Source organism: Notamacropus eugenii, chromosome 4, assembly GCF_028372415.1.
Source record: "Notamacropus eugenii isolate mMacEug1 chromosome 4, mMacEug1.pri_v2, whole genome shotgun sequence".
Taxonomy (NCBI): domain Eukaryota; kingdom Metazoa; phylum Chordata; class Mammalia; order Diprotodontia; family Macropodidae; genus Notamacropus; species Notamacropus eugenii.
Genome location: NC_092875.1, coordinates 86,183,132 through 86,204,825, shown reverse-complemented (window position 1 = coordinate 86,204,825; position 21,694 = coordinate 86,183,132). Strand labels below are relative to the sequence as shown.

Genomic DNA, 21,694 nt, shown 5'->3' with positions numbered 1-21,694 from the left:
TGCTTTCCAAAGTGTAAGTTCAACAAAATGCCCTTAACTTTAGTACGAAATTAAATAAAGCTTAATCTTTCATAATTTAGAAGCCACTTCCAGTCACTCTACTGGCAAAGTGCAGATAATGAGAGGACTGAAAAGAACCTTAGAGATAGGTAATTCAGTTGAATCTCCATATTTTACTGATTAGGGCACAGGATAATTTGTCTAATTCACAAAGTATGTGACAGGGTTCAACATGATTCCCAGTCTTTTGTTCATTTCATTATACTATAAAAATACTTGTTAAATGACTTCCTCCCCTATCTCCAATTGGCAGAAATTTGTATAATAAGGGATTCACTGCAAGAAGGAAAAAAGACATTTTGCACTAGCAAATCAAATGCTTTTTTATGGTCAAACAATATGCACAGTGGGATCTTATATTCTCTTAAGACTTACTGAAATATGACGTTTTTTGTTTAATCACGTCTTTCAGGAAATTCAATGATTCTTAAAATATTTCTCCTTGTTCTGTTTTCTAGATCAATTATTTTTGTTAATATCTCTTACGTTCTAAGTTTTCAGTCTTTTGATCTTGTTCAAATATGTCTGTCTCTGAATTATTCAATAAATTCTTTTTGCTCCATTCTCTTTTTCAAGGAGTCTACTATTTGAATCATGTTTTCCACCTTCTGTTCAAGCTGTTTATTCTAATTGCTTTTTTTTCCCTCAAAAGCTTTAATTCATTCCATTTTTATCACTTGCTTCTTTCTTCCCATCCTTATGGTCAGGTCATTCTTTTTCTTTTTCTGAAGCTCTACTTCTACTGCTCTCCAGTTCTAGAGTTTTTTCTGGGCTTCTCTTTGAGCATTGAAGTTTTCATGTTTACTTATTAATCAATATCAATTCCTGGTTTTGGATTTTGTGCCTGGGCTAAACTCCACCACCTCCTGCACTCTTGAATGGGGTGGCTAGGCTCTAGTCCTTCTTGCTGTAACCTAGATGCTGCTGTCACTTCTTTCCCCCAGTTCTGAATGAAATGGTATAAGAACTTTGGTAGCCTCTCTACCCTGCTAAACAAAGAAGCCCCACACGAAAAGTACAAAGACCCTTAGTTATTTAGTCAAATTAAAGCCTGCTCTAATAGCTGAAAGTACCTTTTCTTCTTCAAGGGGAATATGAATGTGAAAAAGCCACAAGTTCTCAAGTCATTCCCCTAGCATGAATCAGAACCAGTCCCTGAACCCTGACCTGAACATTAGGTCCTGGCTCCCTGCTCCCTTTCCCCAAGGCCCAACCCAAATAAGAATCCTATAAAAACTCACCCCACTCTACCAATTTAGGTCAACCTAATTCTATCCAGAACCCCAGATGACCTACCGTGGGTACATCCTCCCAGGCTCCTTCATTCTGGGAATATTTCCCCCTGATAATTTTTGCTTGCTTACTTGACTTTCTTTCTGGTCACTCCTGTCTTGTGGTGCTCTGCCTCCCAGAAGCATCAGCCATTGACCAGGACTGACAGTCTCAATAGCTTCCCAAACCACATCCTAGAAAATATAGAACCCAGGGGCTGATACAAGAATTCCATCCCCCAGTAGGTCCTGTCTCCTTCTCCCATACACCAAGCCTATGATTAGCCACCTAGCAACATAAATGGCCTATAAGGGAGAGTGCTGCCATTCCTAGTAATGTACTTTGGAATCCTGAAACTCATTCAAACTTCACTGAGACAGGTGACATGATCCAGGTCCCCATTTCTGGCTTCTTCATCTCTAGTATAGGAAAAGAATCTAGAGGCAGAGCTAGGACCTACCATCTGGAGGCAATCAGATATCAAATTTGATTTAGGCCTCCTGGAGAGCCACAGCAAAAACTGTCTGGACATCTATATCCTTAAGCAGTAATAGTAACCTACTAGGACCTATCTCCTGCCTTGATCAGATATTTGCAAACATGTTGCTTCAAATTTCTGAAAGGGCATGAGGGTAACTGGCTTCTCTCTTCGGGCACTCATCTAATGGGAGCTGGCTCAGTCTCCTTCTGTGGCTTAAATAGGCTAGGACTGAGTTCCTGTTGGTTTCAGGCTCTGCTAGCCTTAAACTAAACTTGTTTCAGAGGCCCTTCCCCACCCCAGTACACCCCTGACCAGAGCACTAGTAGACCTCCTGTGGACAGAGGAACCTGCTGATATTTCTCTTTTTACTAATTACTATTTCACTGAAAAAATTAAGTGGCACAGTAGACAGAGTTGGATGTGGAATTAGGAAGACCTGAGATGGAGCCTGCTGTCTAACTCCGGGTAAATCATTTAGCCTTTTGGACTCAGTTTTCTCATCTGTAAAATGAAGACAGTAATAACACCTACCTTCCTAGGGTTGTAATGAGGATTAAATGAGGTATTTGTAAAGTACTTTGCAAATCTTAAAAGCATTATATACTAGGTATTGCTGTTATTAGGTATCCTTTTAAATCTTCTCTAGGATATTTCTAAGGCAAGTTGGGCTTGTCTAGGACCTTTCATGTGAACATCTTTGCCTGAAGCCTCTAGAAGGATGTTTTTTAAAGGACAGCATTTCAGACAACAGGGGAACCAGAAGAGTGCAGTAATCTTGATTAACTATAAAGATGATCTGCTGTGGAATGTAGCTTGCACAATTCTACCTGTTCCTTCCTCATACTTGCATCAAATCTATCCTTCTCTCTCTCCCTCCACATATGTCTGTGTGCAAATGTGTATATGTTGTGTGTGTAAATTTATATGCATGTGTGCGTATAAAATCTTCACAAAAATTCTGTACAGATGAGAACAAAATGGATTGGGAATTCTTAATATTTTCTCAGTTGTTTTTTTGGTTATTGTTTGGAATCTATTTCTTTCAGATTACCTTAAGAGCTGATATCCCCCCCCCCCCAAAATAATAAATGATTCCTCAAAATTGTAGCAAACATCAGGAACTGTGACATTAGTTCAAATGTGGTATCTATACTGTCACTGATGGAGAAAATGTCGTCTTGGCAAGTTACTTAATTTCTTTGTGGCTGAGTTTCCTCATCTGTAAAATGGGATATCAAGTGAAATAACACGTAAAGCACTTTCCAAATCTCAAAGCACTATGTAAATTGCGATTATCAAATATTCACAAGTTTCACCGTCTTCCTTTCCATCTCCTCCCTTTATGTCCTTAGATGACAGTTGAGCCGGGACAATCTAGTATCTTACAAATAATATTGTTATAACGTGCATCACAACTATCGCTGCACCCATTGTTTTCTTGGTTCTGCTCTGCCCCGTGATACCGTTCACACAAGTCTTTCAGTGCCTCTTTCTACTGCCCAGATTTGTCACCTTGAAACAATATCCCACCACATTCACACACAACAGTTTTTTCTGTATCTATCAACAGGTACCTGTCCTGTTTCTAGTTTTTCCCTACCACAAGAAGTCTTACTATATAAAGTACCTTTCTTTATCATTTGCCTCCTTGGTGTATTTTTGCCCAATAATGGAATCACTAGGTCAAAAGGTATGAATAGTTTAGTGACTTCTTGCAAGGGATCTGGAACTCTCGGGTTATCAGGGTCACGATGCCCTTGGGAGAAATCTCTTCGGACGACATGTCCTTGCATGACTTACGCGATGGACCACCCTTATACAATAACCAACCTTCACAATTATCTTGAGCAAGAACAACAGCCAAGCATGTAAGCTGACACAGTGTTTACAAACTTCTTGCATGTATGGAAGTAGAATGCCTATATATATACTCTGAGCTATCTGAGAATAAACCGAGTGCATACCATCCTTGCTCCCGCCTCATTCATTCGCGCCTGGAAGAAAGGTCTCATGCAGGCATGAGATCTTTGGGAACTTAACAACTTCTCACACAATTCCAAATGATTTCCAGACCTATTCATAGCTGTCTAAGTATATTAACATGCCAGACTCCCCATAGCTCCTCCAACACTGATTTTTTTCTCTTAAGTCTTTGACAACTTAATGGGTATGACACAAAACCCCCAAACTGTTCTAATTATCATTTTTCTGATTGGTGATTTACAATGATTCATTTGTGGTTCCCCATCTGAAAAAAATCTTTATTCTAAATCAGTATTATCTCTCTGTTAATCCCTCTGCTTAGCAAGATCAAGTGTTTTCTGTCTGAGATGGTTTTCCAGGCTCTTTTCTTTCCTTCACTGTAGGAAGAAATGCACATCATAAACTTGCACAGGAAACAGTGATAGTCTGGTTATGTCTATTGTCTTATCTATTTCCCACTTTTTAGCATAAACAGCTTAGAAATCAGATTGTGTCGAATTGTGTGATGATCAGCTGTGAATAACTCAGCAATAGTTATCTAAGACAATTCTGAAAGATTCATGATGAAAAATGCTGTCCACCTTCACAGAAAGAATTGATGAAATCTAAATGCAAACTGAAACATTCTTTTTTTTACTTTCTTTATTTTTCTTGTTGGTTTTTTTTTTTTGGGGTCTGTGTTTTCTTTCACAACATGGCTAATACGGAAATATGTTTTGCATAACTACACCTGTATAACCTATATCAAACTGCTTGCCTTCTCAATGAGGGGGGTGGGGAGGGAGAGAATTTGGAACTCAAAATTTTAAAAAGTGAACGCCAAAATTTTTTTTACATGTAATTGGAAAAAATATTCTAATTAATTAATTAATAAAAAAGGAAAACATTGATCCCAGAGGTGTCAAACATGCAGCTCAGAGTAGCAGTCAGCTTTGAATTCTTACAAGTACCTCCAGAATCAGATTAAAACATATTAGGGGAATGTTTTTAAAATAAATAAAAATGTAACGGAAGATTAAAAAAAATCATATTGCAATTTCCTTAATTATACATCTTACTCTGCCCAGAAGGCTATAAAAATGTGCATACCTTCTGATCCAGAAATATAACTTCTAGGTGATATAATTTCCATCCAGAAATATTCCAAAGAGATCATACAAATGGGAAAAGGACCCATATGTATAAAAATATTTACAGCAGCTTTTTTTGTGGTGGCCAAGAATTGGAAATTGAGGGGATGCCCATCAACTGGGGAATGGCTGAACAAGTTGTGGTATATGAATGCAATGGAATACTATTGTATTATAAGAAATGATGAGCAGGCAGACCAGAAAAACATAGAAAGACATATATGACCTGATGCTGAGTGAGGAGAGCAGAACCAAAACAACACTGAACACAGTTACAGCCACATCGTGCAATGACTAACTTTAACAGACTTAGCTCTTCTGAGCAACGTGAGACTCCAAGACAACTTCAAGAGGCTGATGATGGAAAATGCTACCTACATCCAGAGAAAGAACTGCAGGGTTTGAATGTAGATCGCAGCATACTATTTGCTCTCTCTCTTTTTCTGTTCTGTTTTGTTTCTTCTTTCTCATGGTTCATTCTATTAGTTATTAATTCTTCTTTACAACATGACTAATGTGAAAAAATGCTTAATATGAATATGTATGTAGAGGCTATATCAGACTGCATGGCATCTTGGGGAGGGAGAAGTAAGGGAGAGGGAGAAAATTTAAAACTCAAAAGCTTGTGGAACTGAATGCTGTAAACTAAATTTTTTAAAAAAATATATACACCTTATCTTCTCATTTTTATTCTTTTCTAATTTGGTATTGACTTTGACCTTTGTTTTGACAAACTGAAAGTCCAGCTATAGAAAGACTGCTGACTGAAAACTCCACATCAATAATAAGTCATTTCCTGTCAAAAGCAATTTCATTTTTTGTAATGTTATTTAATGTTCACTGGTGCCTACGAACTTCTTGAAGTATTCATGATATATAAGTTTGAATCTTCTGTGTAGTTCATAATTTAGACTAAACAAGTCTGAAACCTTTCTTTACAGTTTTTAAAACTCTGTTTTCTAGCATATTGTTCACCATCTTCTTTATATCCGCTGAATTCAACTAGTGCTAAGGTATATACTGATTAATTTAGAGGGTCTTATCCAATTGACAGATCTTCTCTAACCCCCTCACTCTCTATAACAGAGGTAGGTAAATTAAAAAACAAACAGATGCTAGTACATAAGCTTCAATGATCTATATAGTGGTCATTTTTGCAAATGCTTCCAAGCATTGCAACACAAGATGGTCAAGGATCTCAGAAAATGATGTTCCTTGTTGCCTTTGGACTTGTTATAAAGGCAATGCCACCAACTTCTTTATCTGACTCTCCAAGGATAGCATACGATCTATACTTCCATTTAGCTGCAATTTTTTCTGATCTTCTGGTTTCATTTAGATTAAGAATGTCAAGATTAATGATTTAGTAACTACAATATATATCCACACCCTAGTTACTAGGCAGGTATCTCACATTTAGAGCACCAACGGCTAAGTTAATGTTTATAGTCTAAATTATGATGCTATTATCCTGTTTCCTTTTTTGCAATCCTGCCACCATTAATGCAGATGTGAAAGAGAATTGCAGAGGACTGAGGGCTATTCTGCAAAATGATGCTTAAGTAGTGCAAAAAAAAAATTTTTTTAAAGGAATTCTGAATAGCTACAGATAAAAATTCTGGGAGATTCAGGCAGAAAAACTTGACTAGGATTAAGAAGGAAATAAATCAATATTTTAGTGGAGAGAGAACCACAGAGAAACCAATGCATGTCAGTAATGGGGTGTGTGTGTGTGCGTGCGTGTGTGTGTGTGTGCGTGTGTGTGTTCATCCTTCGTTGCCGAACAAGACCATGCCATCACAGACATGCCTTGCGCTTGACTTTGTTTTGAGTGAAGGAGGGCTGTGCAGGTCACCAGCCTCACTTCTCCTCCAGAGCCATCTGAATCCAGTGACCAGATATTCATCAGGATGACTGGAGATGACCCAGGATGAGGCAATTGGGGTTAAGTGACTTGCCTAAGGTCACACTGCTAGTGAGTGTCAAGTGTCTGAGGTGAGAATTGAACTCAGGTCCTCCTGACTCATGCACTGGTGCCCTATCCTCTGCACCACCTAGCTGCCCCCATCAGTAATGACAGAAAAGAAGAAGATGAAATTCTACCCGAGTAGGAAATGGCTACTGAAAAATGAGATACAAAAGCAGTACATCATAAAACTAAATAGGTCAATTCCCAGAGATACCCTTCCATCCCAAATGTATAATTCACAAAATACTCTGGCTCCAAGGAAAAAGAAAAGAGACATCACAGTGGCAGTTCATATTTATAGAGCAAATTATAATACACATAGTGTTGCTTTTCCCCTGCAGGGGCCTTCCCAAGATGGTTAAAGGGACAATTCCTCCAAAGGCCACGAGAACTCTAGACCTGACCAGCTCAGATAAGACATCTAACAACATGAAAGAGAAGACTCTCTATGCCTGCACAACTGCCATCTTCTCCCAATTCCAAGTTTATTGTGGCTCTGGAAGCAAGTGAGCCTTTTTTATTTCCATTTTCATATTTCCTTATGCCTATTTTTTTAATGCCCCAAATAACCAACAGAAAAATGACCTCTTCTCAAAAAGGACATAAACTCTTAGAATGTTACATCCAGAAGGTACCTCAAAGTATCTAGCCAAACCTTCCATCCAAAGTAGAAATCCCCTCTCTCTAAATTATCCTGGGCCATCTAGTGTCTGATTTAACATCTGACAACTAATGGCAATTAAAGAATGTGCCAAAAAAATTAGCTAAAGTGGTGAATATAGGAATATCAAGTCCATCTAGGCAGTGCACTGAAGGACTTCACTTGACTAAACACTAGCTTCAAAAAACTCTTCATTCCTGGGGCTACTAGGTGGCACAGTGAGTAGAGTACCAGCCCAGGAATCAGAAGGAAGCGAATTCAAACTCGGCCTCAGACACTTGACCTTGGGCTGCTGTGTGACCTTGGGCAAGTCACTTAACCCCAATTGCCTTGTCTTCCCCCCTCCAAAAAAAGATCTCTTCATTCCTAATTATTGTTTAGAGAGCCATGTGCTAAAACAACTACAGAATTGGCCTTAGTCAGGAAGGCCTCAATTCAAGTCTTGTCTTGGACACATACTGGCTGTGTGATCCTAGGCAAGTTATTTATTCTCTCAAATACCTTAGACTTTTAAGTTGTAGTGCAAGTTGACAACCTGCACTGGTAGAGGGAATTTATTCATTGGAAGTTCCCCAGACCACTAGAAAAACAGGTCCTGTTTGCCTGGCCGGTTCATCAGTTTTTTTCACTGCCTGTGGTAAATCCAGCAGGATTAGATGGTGGGTTACACATATTCCACTTATATTGTGTAGCTGTGCTTGAGGATACAACAGGAACCTGGAATCTGCCATCTGAACAGGCTTTGGATCCTCTGAGAATCTCACATCATTTTGGAGACAATCTCCTAGGAATTGCGAAATGACTGAGGTAGAAACATATGAGGCAACAAGAAAGTGATTCGGGGAACTGCTGTTATACAGTCAAAGATTTTCAGCCACATTAAACTAATAAACACTATCAACGAATCCTGATTAAGTAGTGCATCCTTCAGTGATGACCTCACCTATGGCTACGAATATGTCACCAGAATGACATTCAACTGTGAACCAAATTAAAGGTCAAAAATGGTTATTGGGTCCAACTTATATATAACCTCCTATAAGCAACATTTTTTCCCAAGTAGACTCACTCTAAGTCGATTAACTCTCAAAATGACTTCCAAAGACAAATGCACAAGTAATCTGAAGTTGGAGGGTAAAGACAGATTTTGATACCCTAAAACTAGCTTCATTAGATTCATGAGTACATTATACCACATCTGAATCCCTGACATAGTGGGACCCAATAGGCAGGCTCTTTAAAATCCATTTTCATCCACATGACCCTTCCCTAGACTCCTGTTATTTCTTACTCAGACTATTAACATGGCCTCTTAACTAATACTAATATCTGACAGTTATAGAGTATCATGAGGTGTGCCAAGAACTTTACATACATTTTAACTTGATACTCACCATAACCCAATGAGATATAGATAATATAGGTATTATTCCATTATCCAACAAGAAAACTAATGACCAAAGATGTCCATGTTCACACAGTTAGTGTTGAAGACATGATTCGAAATCAAGTCCCTAGACTCCAAGTCCAGTCAACTTACCATTCTATCACTTTGCCTCTCAACCAATTTTTTTTAGCTCATCTCTCCACACTCCTATATGCATGTGTACCCTGTTAAAAAAAAAACTTCAATTGTTCCCCAGTTTCTACTGAATAAAAGTCCAAACTCCTTAGCCCAAGGACATCTGAAATACGGCCTCAATTTACTTTTACTACCCTATGTTGCTTCAGATATTTGTTTCCTGTGTGAACATGGACACATCAATTAACCTGAGTCTCAATGCCTTCACCTTTAATATGGGGACAATACCTATAATACTGACTCTCAGATTACAATGTATATGAAGCACGATGAAAACTTCAACATGCTATATAACCATCATTATATCATGTTGTTTAAATCTTTCAAAAAATGCATTGTTTTCCTATCTCCAATCCTTTGCTTCTGCAATCACCTGTCTCCATTCCACCATTCATGCATTCACTGAACAAAATATTTATTAGGCACCTACTATATGCAAAGCATTATCTGAGGCACTACTGCAGATACAAATGCAGATATAGCAGTCCATCTAATGAAACTTACTGTTAACAGAGAGAGATGTAAACACAAACATACAATATGCTACCTAAATTAGAGGTGCAAAACATGCTATTGGAGCTATTAAGAGGACAGTCATTACTAACCAGGAAGAACAGGGAAGAGATGTACAGAAATTCAAAAGGTAAAAGAGACATTTCACACATGGGAAAACAGCCTTAACAAAATCAATGAAGAGAACAATGCGAGTTCAAGGGGCAAAAATTAGTCCAGTTGGCTGGAGTACAGCTATGTAGAAGGAAGCAACCTTAGATGCCTTAGGAAAGGTAAGCTGCTACCAATTTGTGGAGGACTTTGAATGCCAGGCCAAAAAAATCTAAATGTTATTGCTTTGTGGGTCAATGAAGTCTTTGCTCAGACCAGCCATAAGTGAAAACTCTGTTAAGAAGAGAATTTATCATATTCTGCTTGGCATTATAATTTTTGTGTACATATCTTTATCTGTCCTAATATATTATAAAGTATTCAAGGAACTGAAAATAAGATTTTTAAAAAAGAAAAAGAGTGATCAGATAGTATAGAGTAAAAATTACCGCCCCTCTACCCCTCAAAAAACTTGAGAAAGCATGTCTTAGAAAACTCTGTATTCTCACACAATACCTCATACGGAATGTCACATTTAGTAAACATTTGTTGGAAGAATAAATGAACTAACCTCTGAGGTTCCAAGTCATTCATTCAATAAATACGGGGTGTAAAGCACTATGCTAAGGAAGACAAAAGGGCCCTTGCCTTCATGGAACATACAGTCTAATGGGGGGATAACTATAATATACATTATACAAATGCACTAGAAAGGTACAAAAAAAAGTGCAATGGGGTCGGGAAATCTTGATGGAGAAGGCTGCAACTGAGATATGCTTTAATAGGTAGGTAGGAATACAACATGAAGGAGAGGTGGAAAAGGGAGATTGGAGAGAAAGACACTGCAGTCAAAAGGACATAGTGTGAGGAAGGACTTATAGACAGAAAAAATACAAGGCATGTACAAGAAGTTGAGAACAACCCAGGTGGTTCATAGTGTGGAAGGCAGTAAGACTTCGAGAAAGCTAGAAAGGCTGGTAAGCACAAGATAATGAAAGCTTTGACTGTCAGGCAGGGGAAATAAACTTTATTCTGAGGGCAATACAGTTCAACTTGGGGTAAGTTGTGTTTAAGGTACCCCAGGACACATAGGTAGGCTTATCCTCCGACATCTGAAATGACTGAGAGGATTCTCTACAAATGTATGGACTAGCACATCCCTGGGGATCAAATGGCGTTAGTTAAAATGAAAAAGTATTTTGTATGTGGTCACCAGGAGGTCAGTGTCATCATCCACAGTGGAACAGATTATGCATCACGACTTAATTACAGATATTAATGATGATTCATAAATTTTAAAGACAAGCAACATCTTCTCACTCCCAAAATGGAGAAAGAAAAACTCAAAACTGTCAGCACTGGCATCATGAAAGACTGGCAAAAAACATAGACAGTTCTTGCTTTGCATAAATTTGCATTATGCAAATTTTATTTTACATAAAGAATTCTGAAAGAAATCCACATTCCCAAAAAAACACCTATGTTAACTTTATTGTACTGTAATTTCGTGTTCCACGGCCTCCCCCTGTTCCCATTAAAAAAAAAAAATCCTCCAAGAAGAAGAATGGACACACAAAGAGACCACTGCCAGATTGGAGGCTTGGCTTGGGACATCCAGTGCTAAGAAAGAAGACCTTTGCCCCATTCCAGCTACTTGCCCATGTGTCTAGCCACCATATGTTTATATTCTGTCTGTTGACACTGTGGTAATGCATGTCTTTTTCTGGCTCCTGCACTGTCTCCCAACCTCTCCTGTCTTTGTCCAGTTCCACATCTGCCCCTTTCAGCTCCAGTCAGACTCCTACATGGTTAGCCCTGGCCACTGTGTGCTCCTCCTCCTGCTCCTGCCACTAATTCCATCTTGTGAGTCAATTCTGAATCTAGCTGAGTTCCCTTTCTATTCAATTACAGATCCAGTACAATTTCTGTCTTGTGAGAAAACTTTATTTAATTATGAGAATTGTGATGAAACTTCATTGTATTGTTTGAAACAAGTCCTATGTGGCTGGGAAGCTGGACCATCTCCACCTGTTGCTTAGAGACCCTCTGGGGTATACAGGACTGGCACCTCTGATGTGAGGGCTTGCCAAGCCATTTTCAGGGCTGCTCATCTACCTGTGGTGTCCACCTGTCATCCAACTCTTACTTGTAGCTCCAAGAAGCTGCAGCATGCACAGCAGCAACATCCTAGGAAACCACCTAAGCAGACAAGCTACACCAAGCTGAGGGTAACTGACATGCCTCAAACTTGTCAGTGAGCTAGGGGGATGTCTACCCCAAACACGTGGAGACTCCTCCTGGTGGGAATGGGCAGACGAGAACAATTCATTCCAATGGCTATGAAGGCAGCTGAAGTAGGTGCTATGGAGCACTTAAGAGTTTGGTCAGGCATCTAAGATACCAAGGTCATCCACTGCATCCCAGGCCATTGCCTGGAGGGGCAGAAGGCAAGGCAATTGGGGTTAAGTGACTTGCCCAAGGCCATACAGCTAGTAAGTGTGTCAAGTGTCTGAGGCCGAATTTGAACTCAGGTCCTCCTGACTCCAGGGCTGGTGCTCTACTCTACCTAGCTGCCCCTTGTTTTGACTTTTGCCCTGACACTGGACTCTGACAAATGAGGAAGACAGAGTGAAGCTGCAGACTTTGTACAACTCTGCCTCACTGAAATCCAATCCACACACTAGACAAAACATCACCCTGTGATGTCACTCACTGGTCCTCTTCAAAAAGAAAGGACAAACAACAGAGACCCTTAACATAGGGACCTATGCTGACTAGAAATCCAGTCAGAGCAAAAGATTAATGCAAGAAGTTTTCTCACAATTTTACATCTCTAAAACCAATATATCTCTTGTCTGAAAACTAGCTCCATACTGGTCAATCAGTTATTGGTTCCTTTGACTGAATACAGACACTTGGGGAGTGGGACATTTTTTTTCTTCTGATTTCAGGGAAGTATACCTGTTCACTCTACCCTTCCCAACCCTTTCCTCCAATTAGAAATCAAATTGCTTAATCTTCTATTCTGGTTTATATCCTGTTAACTGTTTTCTTTTCATACATAAAAAACCTGTCTATTTGAACCTTTGTTTCCTCAGTCATTTCAGATTTCACCCATCATGCCTTTCCGTCCCTGGCCCCAATGTGTATTTGAACCACATACTGACCGCTCCCCCCATTCGCAGGCCACAGGTTCCTTTCTGCCTCCTTCCCTCCTTCTCTTTCCCATATCCACAGGCAAATTTGCATTATGTAAAAATCACTTTACAAAGAGGTCCACAGAAGGGTCCACTCACACAAAAAGAAAACTGTACTGTACACTGAAATACATGGCACCAAGGTATTAGTCACTCTACTACTCTAAGTTCGATATTATTTTCCAGCTCTAGACATCTGCTAAAACTAAAAGTAGCACTTCAAAGCTGACTTTCCATACCTAGTCTGCTACTGTTACCAAGTCCAATCCTTCCCAGCACCACTACCACCACCACCACTTTAATCAAATCAGGGTCCCTGCTAACTCTCAGGTTAGGAAATGTCATGGGGAACTAGGCCAGCAAAGATGGCCCTTGGACATAGGATCACCATTCCAATAAACCCACCAAAGGAAGAGGACTCATTTAGTAGGATAATTACACTGATTGCTGGGGTAGCACGGGCTGCTCTTCTATAGAAAGGGTCCCTGTCAAACCACACACTCATGCTCCTCAAAGCATGACAGCTTAGCCACAGTACTCAGAAGTTAGGAGCTTAATATTCTTTTCCTAGTTTGGCAGTTCTTCAGCCCCAATTATCCCCAAGGGATTTCAGCTACTCCCAAAGACAATCATCAGATAGTGATCTGCTTTGTGTTGGTAAAGAACTAAAAAGTGAAGGGATGCCCGTCATCTGGGGAATGGATGAATAAGTTGTGGTAGATGATTATAATGGAATACTATTGCACTAATGATGAGCAGGTTGGTTTCAGAAGAAACATAGAAAAGTTTGCATGAAATAATGCAGAGTGAAACAAGCAGAACCCAGAGAACATTGTATACAGTAAAAGCAATATTGATAGAAGAGTAACTGTGAATGATTAAGCTATTTTGAGTAATACGATCACATTCAAATCAACTACAAAGGATTGCTATCCACCTTCAGAGAAGGAAAACTGCTATCCACCTTCAGAGAAAGAACTGATATGTGTCTTATATAAATATATTTGTATGTATATGTTACACATGCATATATATCATACGATATATATATATCTATATCAAATAGTGGGCTTCTCTAATGCAGGATTGGGAAGGAGGGAGGAAGATAACTCAGAATTCAAAATATAACAAAAAAATAATTAATGAAAAAAGACACTGGTCTGCCAGTGGGCAGGAAGGAGAATTGCCCAGGAAATTTTTATCTACTTTGTATATAATTTGTACTTAATTTTCTATGACATGTTATTTCCTCTACAGAATAAAAACCCTTCAGGGCAGGCACTGTTTGATTTCTGTCTTTGTATCTGAAGTGCTTGGCATAAAGCAGGCATTAAATAAATGCTTGGGGAATTTTTCTTAAGGGAAAAAAGGAACGGAAGGAAAGAGACTTCATTACACACTCCTCTAGTTTGGTACCTTTATGGTACATAAACTAGACCAGGAGCAGGCAACCTGAGGCTTCAAGGTCACACGTGGCCCTCTAAGTCCTCAAGTGTGGCCCTGTGACTGAATCCAAACTTCACAGAATAAATCCCCTTATTAAAAGGATTTGTAAAACTTGAGACTCAGTCAAAAGGCTGCACTTGAGGGCCTAGAGGGCTATATATGGCCTCAAGGCTGCAGGTTCACCCTCTGAAAAAGGGGAGGAAGGGAGGGAAGAGGTAGAGAAGGAAGGGAGAAACAGAAGAGAGTTTACAGAAGATGAAGGTACATCAGTTCTCAGCTACTATTCATCCAGTCACAGCATAGATAATGTACAAGATAACTGGGGCGACCCATTTGCCAGGGAAAGGCAGAGTGAGCTGGGAGTATTGTCAGATATTAACTCTAATTAGTCAGCTCTTTCTTCGTTCAGATTCTGGTATTCTACATATACATACACACATACATACATATGTGTGTATACATATATATGTATATGTGCTAAGATCACTGCCCCCACAGATCCCACTTAAGTCCATGATCTAATAGCCCAGTGAGAAGAAAAACACTATTCTTCACTCCTTGGAGAATAGTAGTGGGACCCCACGTCTTCTCTGTCACAGAAGCTGTCCTCATCTTATTCCAAACTGAATTTGTGTAAGCAATGTAGAATGTTGGAAAATGTGGAGAAGACTGACCAAGACAAAGGGGTTGCTCTTTTCTCCACCTAAATAATATTGTTTCAGCTCTGGACAGTATAGTTTTTGAAAGCAGCAGCCTAATCCAAAGCCCACCTTGAAGGGCAGGGCATTTGGGTGGTATGGCTGGGAAACAGTTACTGACTGATTTACAGCTTGGTAAAAAAAAAAAAAACGCAATAGAAGACCCAGTTCTAGTCTTAAAACTGCCAATCTGAAGCCTTGTCACTTAACCTCTCAGGATGGATCTCTAAGATCATCTCAAGTTCTGTATTCTGTGATGTTTAGCTGGGCACACATGTGAGCACAGCCCTCACATACACTTACTTTTCACATTTGATTCTGCCATTTTCGTGGTCTGAGGTTTCTCCAAAACAAAAATGGTTTCTTCTCAAACCTGGAACACCAGAAAGAACTAGATTTTAATTCCTAAGTGTCCACACATAGCTTGGCTTTCAAAAAGAGGTTTTCTTTGTACTACAAAAACTACTGGAAAAAAATTTATGTTGAAATTTCTATGCTGAATTTAACCATAAAAGAGAAGAAAATTATAAGCCATCCACTAAATATAAATGGACTTCTCTGATTTTTCCAGCCGTAACAATCCACATTTGCTTAATATCTTCTGTTTCTGAACTTTTGATAGTTTCTGTTGGCAAATAATAAATAAGCTATTCCATCATCACTTCAATGTAGATTTCTTTGTAGGCTTCAGTCCAGGAGTTCACATGTTTGATATATCATGCTCTAGAGCATCTTTCTTGCTTTAAGGCCTGCAAAAAAAAAAATTAACAGATTAAACATTTTTATATACTTGTTTTACATACTTCTTTTTTATATACTTGCTTACCATTTCTGAACATAAAATCCCTCCTCCCTCGCTTAAGAAAGCAAGAGTACACAGTTTCATGGAGAACAGAGTGGAAATACTTCCTTTCTACTCTAATAACTCATTATTTTCCCCTCCCTCCCATTTTTAATATATTTATTTAATATTTACTTTTTAAATTCCAAGTTCCAAATTTTCTCCCTTCTTCCCACCCTTCCCCCACCCATGGCAGAGGAAAATAATGTGAATTATACATTTGAAGTCAAAAAAATATGCTTCCTTATTGGCCATGTAACTAATAATTCTTATAAAAGTTTATATGTGAGAAAGGCTTAAAGAAATTTATTCTCCCCAAGTCTTGGAAATGCCATCTAACTAATACCCTCAAAGCATAAAATCACAAAATTTCCAAGTTCAAGCATTCTAAGCATCAAAATTACATCCTAGAGGCATTCCTTTCAAAATTTTCTGAAAGAACAAATATTACGTAAACCATAAATGACTCTTGAATCACTCTTATTTAATGAGCACAGTGTTCCACCAACCCAGAGCTACAGAGCTTTTGCAGACACACAGTCCACCTAACTTCCTCCTCCACATTAGATATGTTTTTCCTTTCCTAACCACTAAATCTGCTCTAATGCCTCATTACCTCCTGCCTGCCCATCCTTACCTCATAGCATTTCTTTCTGGAAGCACACATTGGTTAATCTGCTAGTCTGATTTTATTTGGTAGGGATAGGGGAAAGGCACGGGATTTAAATCATGCTACTTCCATTATAGCCCCTATGTCCCAGGGCTGTTGTAAAGATCAAATGAGATAACTGTGAAGTGCCTAGCACAGTGCTTGGCACATAGTAAGCACTATATAAATGTTAGCTGTCATTATTATTAACATACAACTTGCTCTTAACTCCCTACCCAAGGGAGACCAGTCACCAAGGCAAAGGATTGGAACTACTCTTGCTCTCTCATACAAACCTCTTGGACTGCCCTTCAGAAATACATTTATTTCTTTCTCCAGCTACTTTGCAGATTTAAGTTTAAAGGAAGGCAGCCACATTCAGTATTGGGAATTAGTCTCTGGGAATTCAGAATATGGCTCTGGAGTATAAAAATCTTGCCTGGTCTCCCCAGGCAAGTACTCGACAAAAGAAGGTGAAGAGTGGGGCCATTCACTTGGCTCTCAGAGGTATCTCCATTGAGGGAACAATGGTGGGGTGAAAGGGGGGAAAAATTCATTAACTCTAATCCTGAAGAGATTTCCTAGGCTTCACCTATATAGGTAAAAGAACATTATACCGAAAACTAACTCAAGATTATCCTAGGGGGAAGGAAAAGAACTAAGACTACAGCAATGGTAGTAAAAACTGTAGCGAGTTTTAAATTTCCATAGTGCTTTACAAAGCACTTTATGAATAAATCAACAAGCATTTATTCTAAATGCCAACTATGTGATAGGCACTTGGGATACTTTTTTTTTCTAATCCCTACATTCAAGGAGCTTATAACTCTATCAGAGGAAACAACACTCACACATATAAACATATAAAGAATACATGCAGGACAAACACCCAGTACTTAGGAAAGAAGACTTTTAGCAGGTAGGGGAGAGATCAAGAAAAGCTTATATAGAAGGTGGTGTTAAAAACAAACCTGCTCTCAAAAAGCTCACAGTCTAATGGAGAAGACAATATGCAAACAACTACGTACAAACAAGCTATACACAGAATAAATTGTATATATTCAATCAACAGAGGGAAGGCACAAGTACTTAGAAGGCCTGGAAAAGCTTCTTGCAGAAGGTGGAAAGTTAGCTGAGACTTGAAAGCTGGTACCTGTGTGAGTGAAAAGAGGGAGTCTGATGCTGGAAGTAGAAAGAGCAAGATTTGGCAAGGGGCGGGGGGCAGAGCCAAGATGGCGGAGTAGAAGGACGGACCTACTGTAGCTCTACTCCCAAAGCCTATAAAATACCTGTAAAAATTAAACAAATTCTAGACCAGCAGAAGCCACAAAACGACAGAGTGAAAGAGATTTCCAGCCCAAGGCAACCTGGAAGGCCAATAGGAAAGGTCTATCATACCAGCCATGATGGAAAAAAAGAGCCTAGACATCATCTTTCATGAAATTATCAAGGAAAGCTGCCCTGATATTCTAGAATTTGAGGGTAAAATAAATACTGAAAGAATCCACCAATCACCTCCTGAAAGAGATCTGAAAAGACAAACTCCTAGGAATATTATAACCAGATTCCAGAGTTCCCAAGTCAATGAGAAAATACTGCAAGTGGCCAGAAAGAAACAATTTGAGTATTGTGGAAATACAATCAGGATAACACAAGATCTAGCAGCTTCTACATTAAGGGATTGAAGGGCTTTGGAATAAGATATTCCAGAAGTCATAGGAACTAAGATTAAAACCAAGAATCACCTACACAGAAAAACTGAGTATAATACTTCAAGGGAAAAAATAGTCATTCAACAAAATAGAGGACTTTCAAGCATTCTTGATGAAAAGACCAGAGCTGAATAGAAAATCTGACTTTCAAATACAAAAATCAAGAGAAGCATGAAAAGGTAAACAGGAAAAGAGAAATCATAAGTGACTTACTAAAGTTGAACTGTTTACATTCCTACATGGAAAGACAACTCTTGAGACTTTTCTCAGTATTTGGGTAGTTGGATTACATACATATAGACAGAGGGTACAGGGTGAGTTGAATAGGAAGGGATGATATCTAAAAAAATAAAATTAAGGGGTGAGAGAGGAATATATCGGGAGGACAGAGGGAGAAATGGAATGGGGCGAATTATTTCTCATAAAAGAGGCAAGAAAAAGCTTTTTCAATGGAGGGGAAAAGGGGGGAAGTGAGAGGGAAAAAGTGAAGCTCACTCTCGGCGCATTTGGCTTAAGGAGGGAATAACACACACACTCAATTTGGTATGAAAATCTGTCTTACACTACAGGAAAGTAGGGGACAAGGGGATAAGTGGGGTATGGGGGGAGATGATAGAAGGGAGGGTAAATGGGAAGAGGGGGTAATTAGAAGTAAACACTTTTGGGGAGGGACAGGGTCAAAAGAGAGTGTGGAATAAATGGGGGCCAGGAAAGGATGAAGGGAAATATAGTTAGTCTTTCACAACATGACTATTATGGAAGCCTTTTGCATAACTACACATGTATAGCCTATACTGAATTGCTTGCCTTCACAGTGGGGATGTGTGGGGGAGGGGAAGAAGGGAGAGAAGTTGGAACTCAAAGATTTAGGAATGAATAGAAACGGAAACATGGCAAGACTTATATGATGAAATGATGCAGCAAAAATACTTAAAATATTGACAATGACACCAATATAATAAAGTCAACAGTGAGAGGCAACAAAACTTTTAGCAAACAATCATATACAGTCAGACAAGAAATCTGTAGGTTTTTGCTTGACTCTTTTTCTTTTGTGAAAAAGGAGGGTCCAACCTGGAGGGACAAGTTGAGAAATTATTGATGAAGACAAGAGGCATCAATAAAAGGTATGCTTTTCTAAATCCCTCTGGTCAATGTGAGTACCATACTACGAAAATTAAAAACCACAGACTCTTTTCTATTCATTTGCTTCAATAAAATTTACACATAAGAGGATTTGTTTAGATATTTGTTGGGGAGTGTCTGTTGTATGAAAACAAAAATGCCTCAATAAATTTTTAAAAATTAAAAAGGGCTTTATGTAGCTCCTCACAACTTTGTGAGGGAGAAGACAGTATATTGTGCGGGCTTAGAAATTACCAAAATCACTTAGCTGCTGTAGGCCTATGGGTAAAAATTAAACAGAAATCTCTCTCTTATTTGAGGCTGCTGACTGTTCAGTCTGCAACTAGAACCATTTCTCTGCTCCATGACTACAGAAATTTTCTTCTTTACTACAGAGCTCAAAGCAAGAAAGAAAACTCTAATCACATTAAAGACATAAGTAAAAGAAAGAAACAGTCACTGCCAGCTTAGAGAAATGAAGTTTACTTCATACTGGTCTCTTATAAATGTCATTTCCCAACATGCACTACACCAAGCTTCATTACCAGACTGAACTGGAATATCCCCCAAAGGAAGCACCAGTTCCTTCTGTTTGGCTTAGAGATGAAGGAAATTGCTTCATGTAAAAACAGACATTAAATGCTCACATACTGGAGGGAAGCCCAGCCACTGTGGGGTATACAACATCTTTTCCACTCTATATTGGGGTCGCCTGCAATTCTGATTCTTACTTTTGATCCAGGAGCCAAAGCCTGTCGTCCACACAAATCAGAAAAATAAATCCACATTCCCGCATCTGACAAACACAGAGAATTGCTTACAACCCTGTATTAAAGTTCAACTACTTAAAAATGGGCTGGAGTCTAAGCTCCAACAAAAACAGGCCAAGAAAGACTTAACCTCAGAGGCCTCAGAACATCCATCCATACAGAGACTAGAAAAGTGAAAAATCCCATTCAGCTGTCTTTGTAAATTTCTCTCTGTTCTACTTCCATAGAGATGAACAGTTTTCTCCACAAGGATGTTCTCCCACGCTAACAAGGGACCCTCCAGCCTTCACCTCGGGAATAAAGGCTCATCTGGCCTATGATACAATAACTAAGCACAAGCAGATTGTATCCTAAATCTAAGGCACCACCAACAGTTCTCCGCAGGCCTTCCACTGACCTGGACCCTTGACTCTGACAACAAGTCATGTATGACTAAACGTATGATCCCAGGAAGGGCCATCCTGAGCTGTATTTCAGGTGATTTCATTCATTCTCTTTCTCTCTCTTTTTTCTTCCTCCCTCTTCCTCTCTACCCTCCTGTCCTGTCTCTTGGGAGGCCTAGGCCCCCTGCCTAACATCATGGAACCACTAATGCCACTGATCCTAACTGGCACCTCCACGAGCTCTGAGGCTTCCCAAGCTCGCCGGACTCTCACGCTCCCTGCGTGGCTTTCCCTCATTTACTTCCAGGGATGGGCCTTAATGAGCCGAGCTGTCACCGAAGCGAATAGGAGCTACCTGACTACCAAGGTAGGTTTGAAGAAGGCGGTTCGCGCAGGGCTCACGGTGGAACACGAGAGGTAACGCTGCAGGGGAAGGGCCTTCTACCGGGGCAGACACCTCCTCAGGGTGCAGGGAGCGGCAAGGGGCATCCGGGCACGGGGGCTGCGGGCAGCAGAGGAGACTCCTGCCAGGGAAGGGGGCGAGGGGGGTCTCCTGGGGATGACAGGGGAGGAGAAGCAGGACGGCAGTTCCGCTGGGGAACGCGCGGTCTTAGGGGAGGAGACGGGCCCGGGGCCACGCTGAAGGATGCTGAGGGATTCCCTTTACCTGGGAGAGAACACCTGCACCGGGAAGGCGGTAATGGGAAGGGGCGCAGGGGTGGGGGGAAGACCGCAGAGCGGAGAGCCGGCGGCCCGTGACCTTGGGCGGAGGAGGTCGCCTCCGTCGCGGCGCTGCCTCGGTCTCCCCCGGGCTGCGGCCAGGGCGGGGCGGGCCCGGCTCTACGATCTCCCTCCCGGAAGCCCAGGGAACGGAGCCGCCCAGCAAATCCCAGGCCCTCGGAGGAAGGAGCACGACGTAGCCTCCACCTCCCCCGGCCCGAGCCGGTGAGTTACCTCAGCCGCCGCAGCCGCCTCCGGAGCCTCCTCCCAAGCCACTGCAGCCGCGGCCGGCCCGAGCTCAGCGGCAGGGGAGAAGCCGAGGCGCGCGCGTCACGCCGCCGGCCCGCGCGCCCGCGCCCCACGCCTCACTCCGAGAAAGAGGCGAGGCCCCGCCCCTCGTTCCTACCTAACC

At 40.4% G+C, this 21,694-nt stretch overlaps 1 protein-coding gene across 12 annotated transcripts in view; it reads right to left on the bottom strand.

The window, feature by feature from the left end:
* Window positions 1-21,694, bottom strand: part of MROH1 (maestro heat like repeat family member 1) — a 202,163-nt gene that overhangs the window by 174,873 nt on the left and 5,596 nt on the right. For 11 of the 12 annotated variants that reach the window (XR_011965678.1, XR_011965679.1, XR_011965680.1 and 8 more), the window contains exons 1-2: window positions 21,517-21,663; window positions 15,386-15,831 (exon numbers count right to left, since the gene is read on the bottom strand). Coding sequence is in view for 9 of the 12 variants with exons in the window: in XM_072602682.1 (XP_072458783.1) it covers window positions 15,386-15,407 (22 nt within the window). In the remaining 3 variants the exon portion in view is untranslated. Of the gene's footprint in view, window positions 1-15,385; window positions 15,832-21,516; window positions 21,664-21,694 lie in introns of those variants that run through there. The other variant, XM_072602683.1, reaches the window with a different exon arrangement.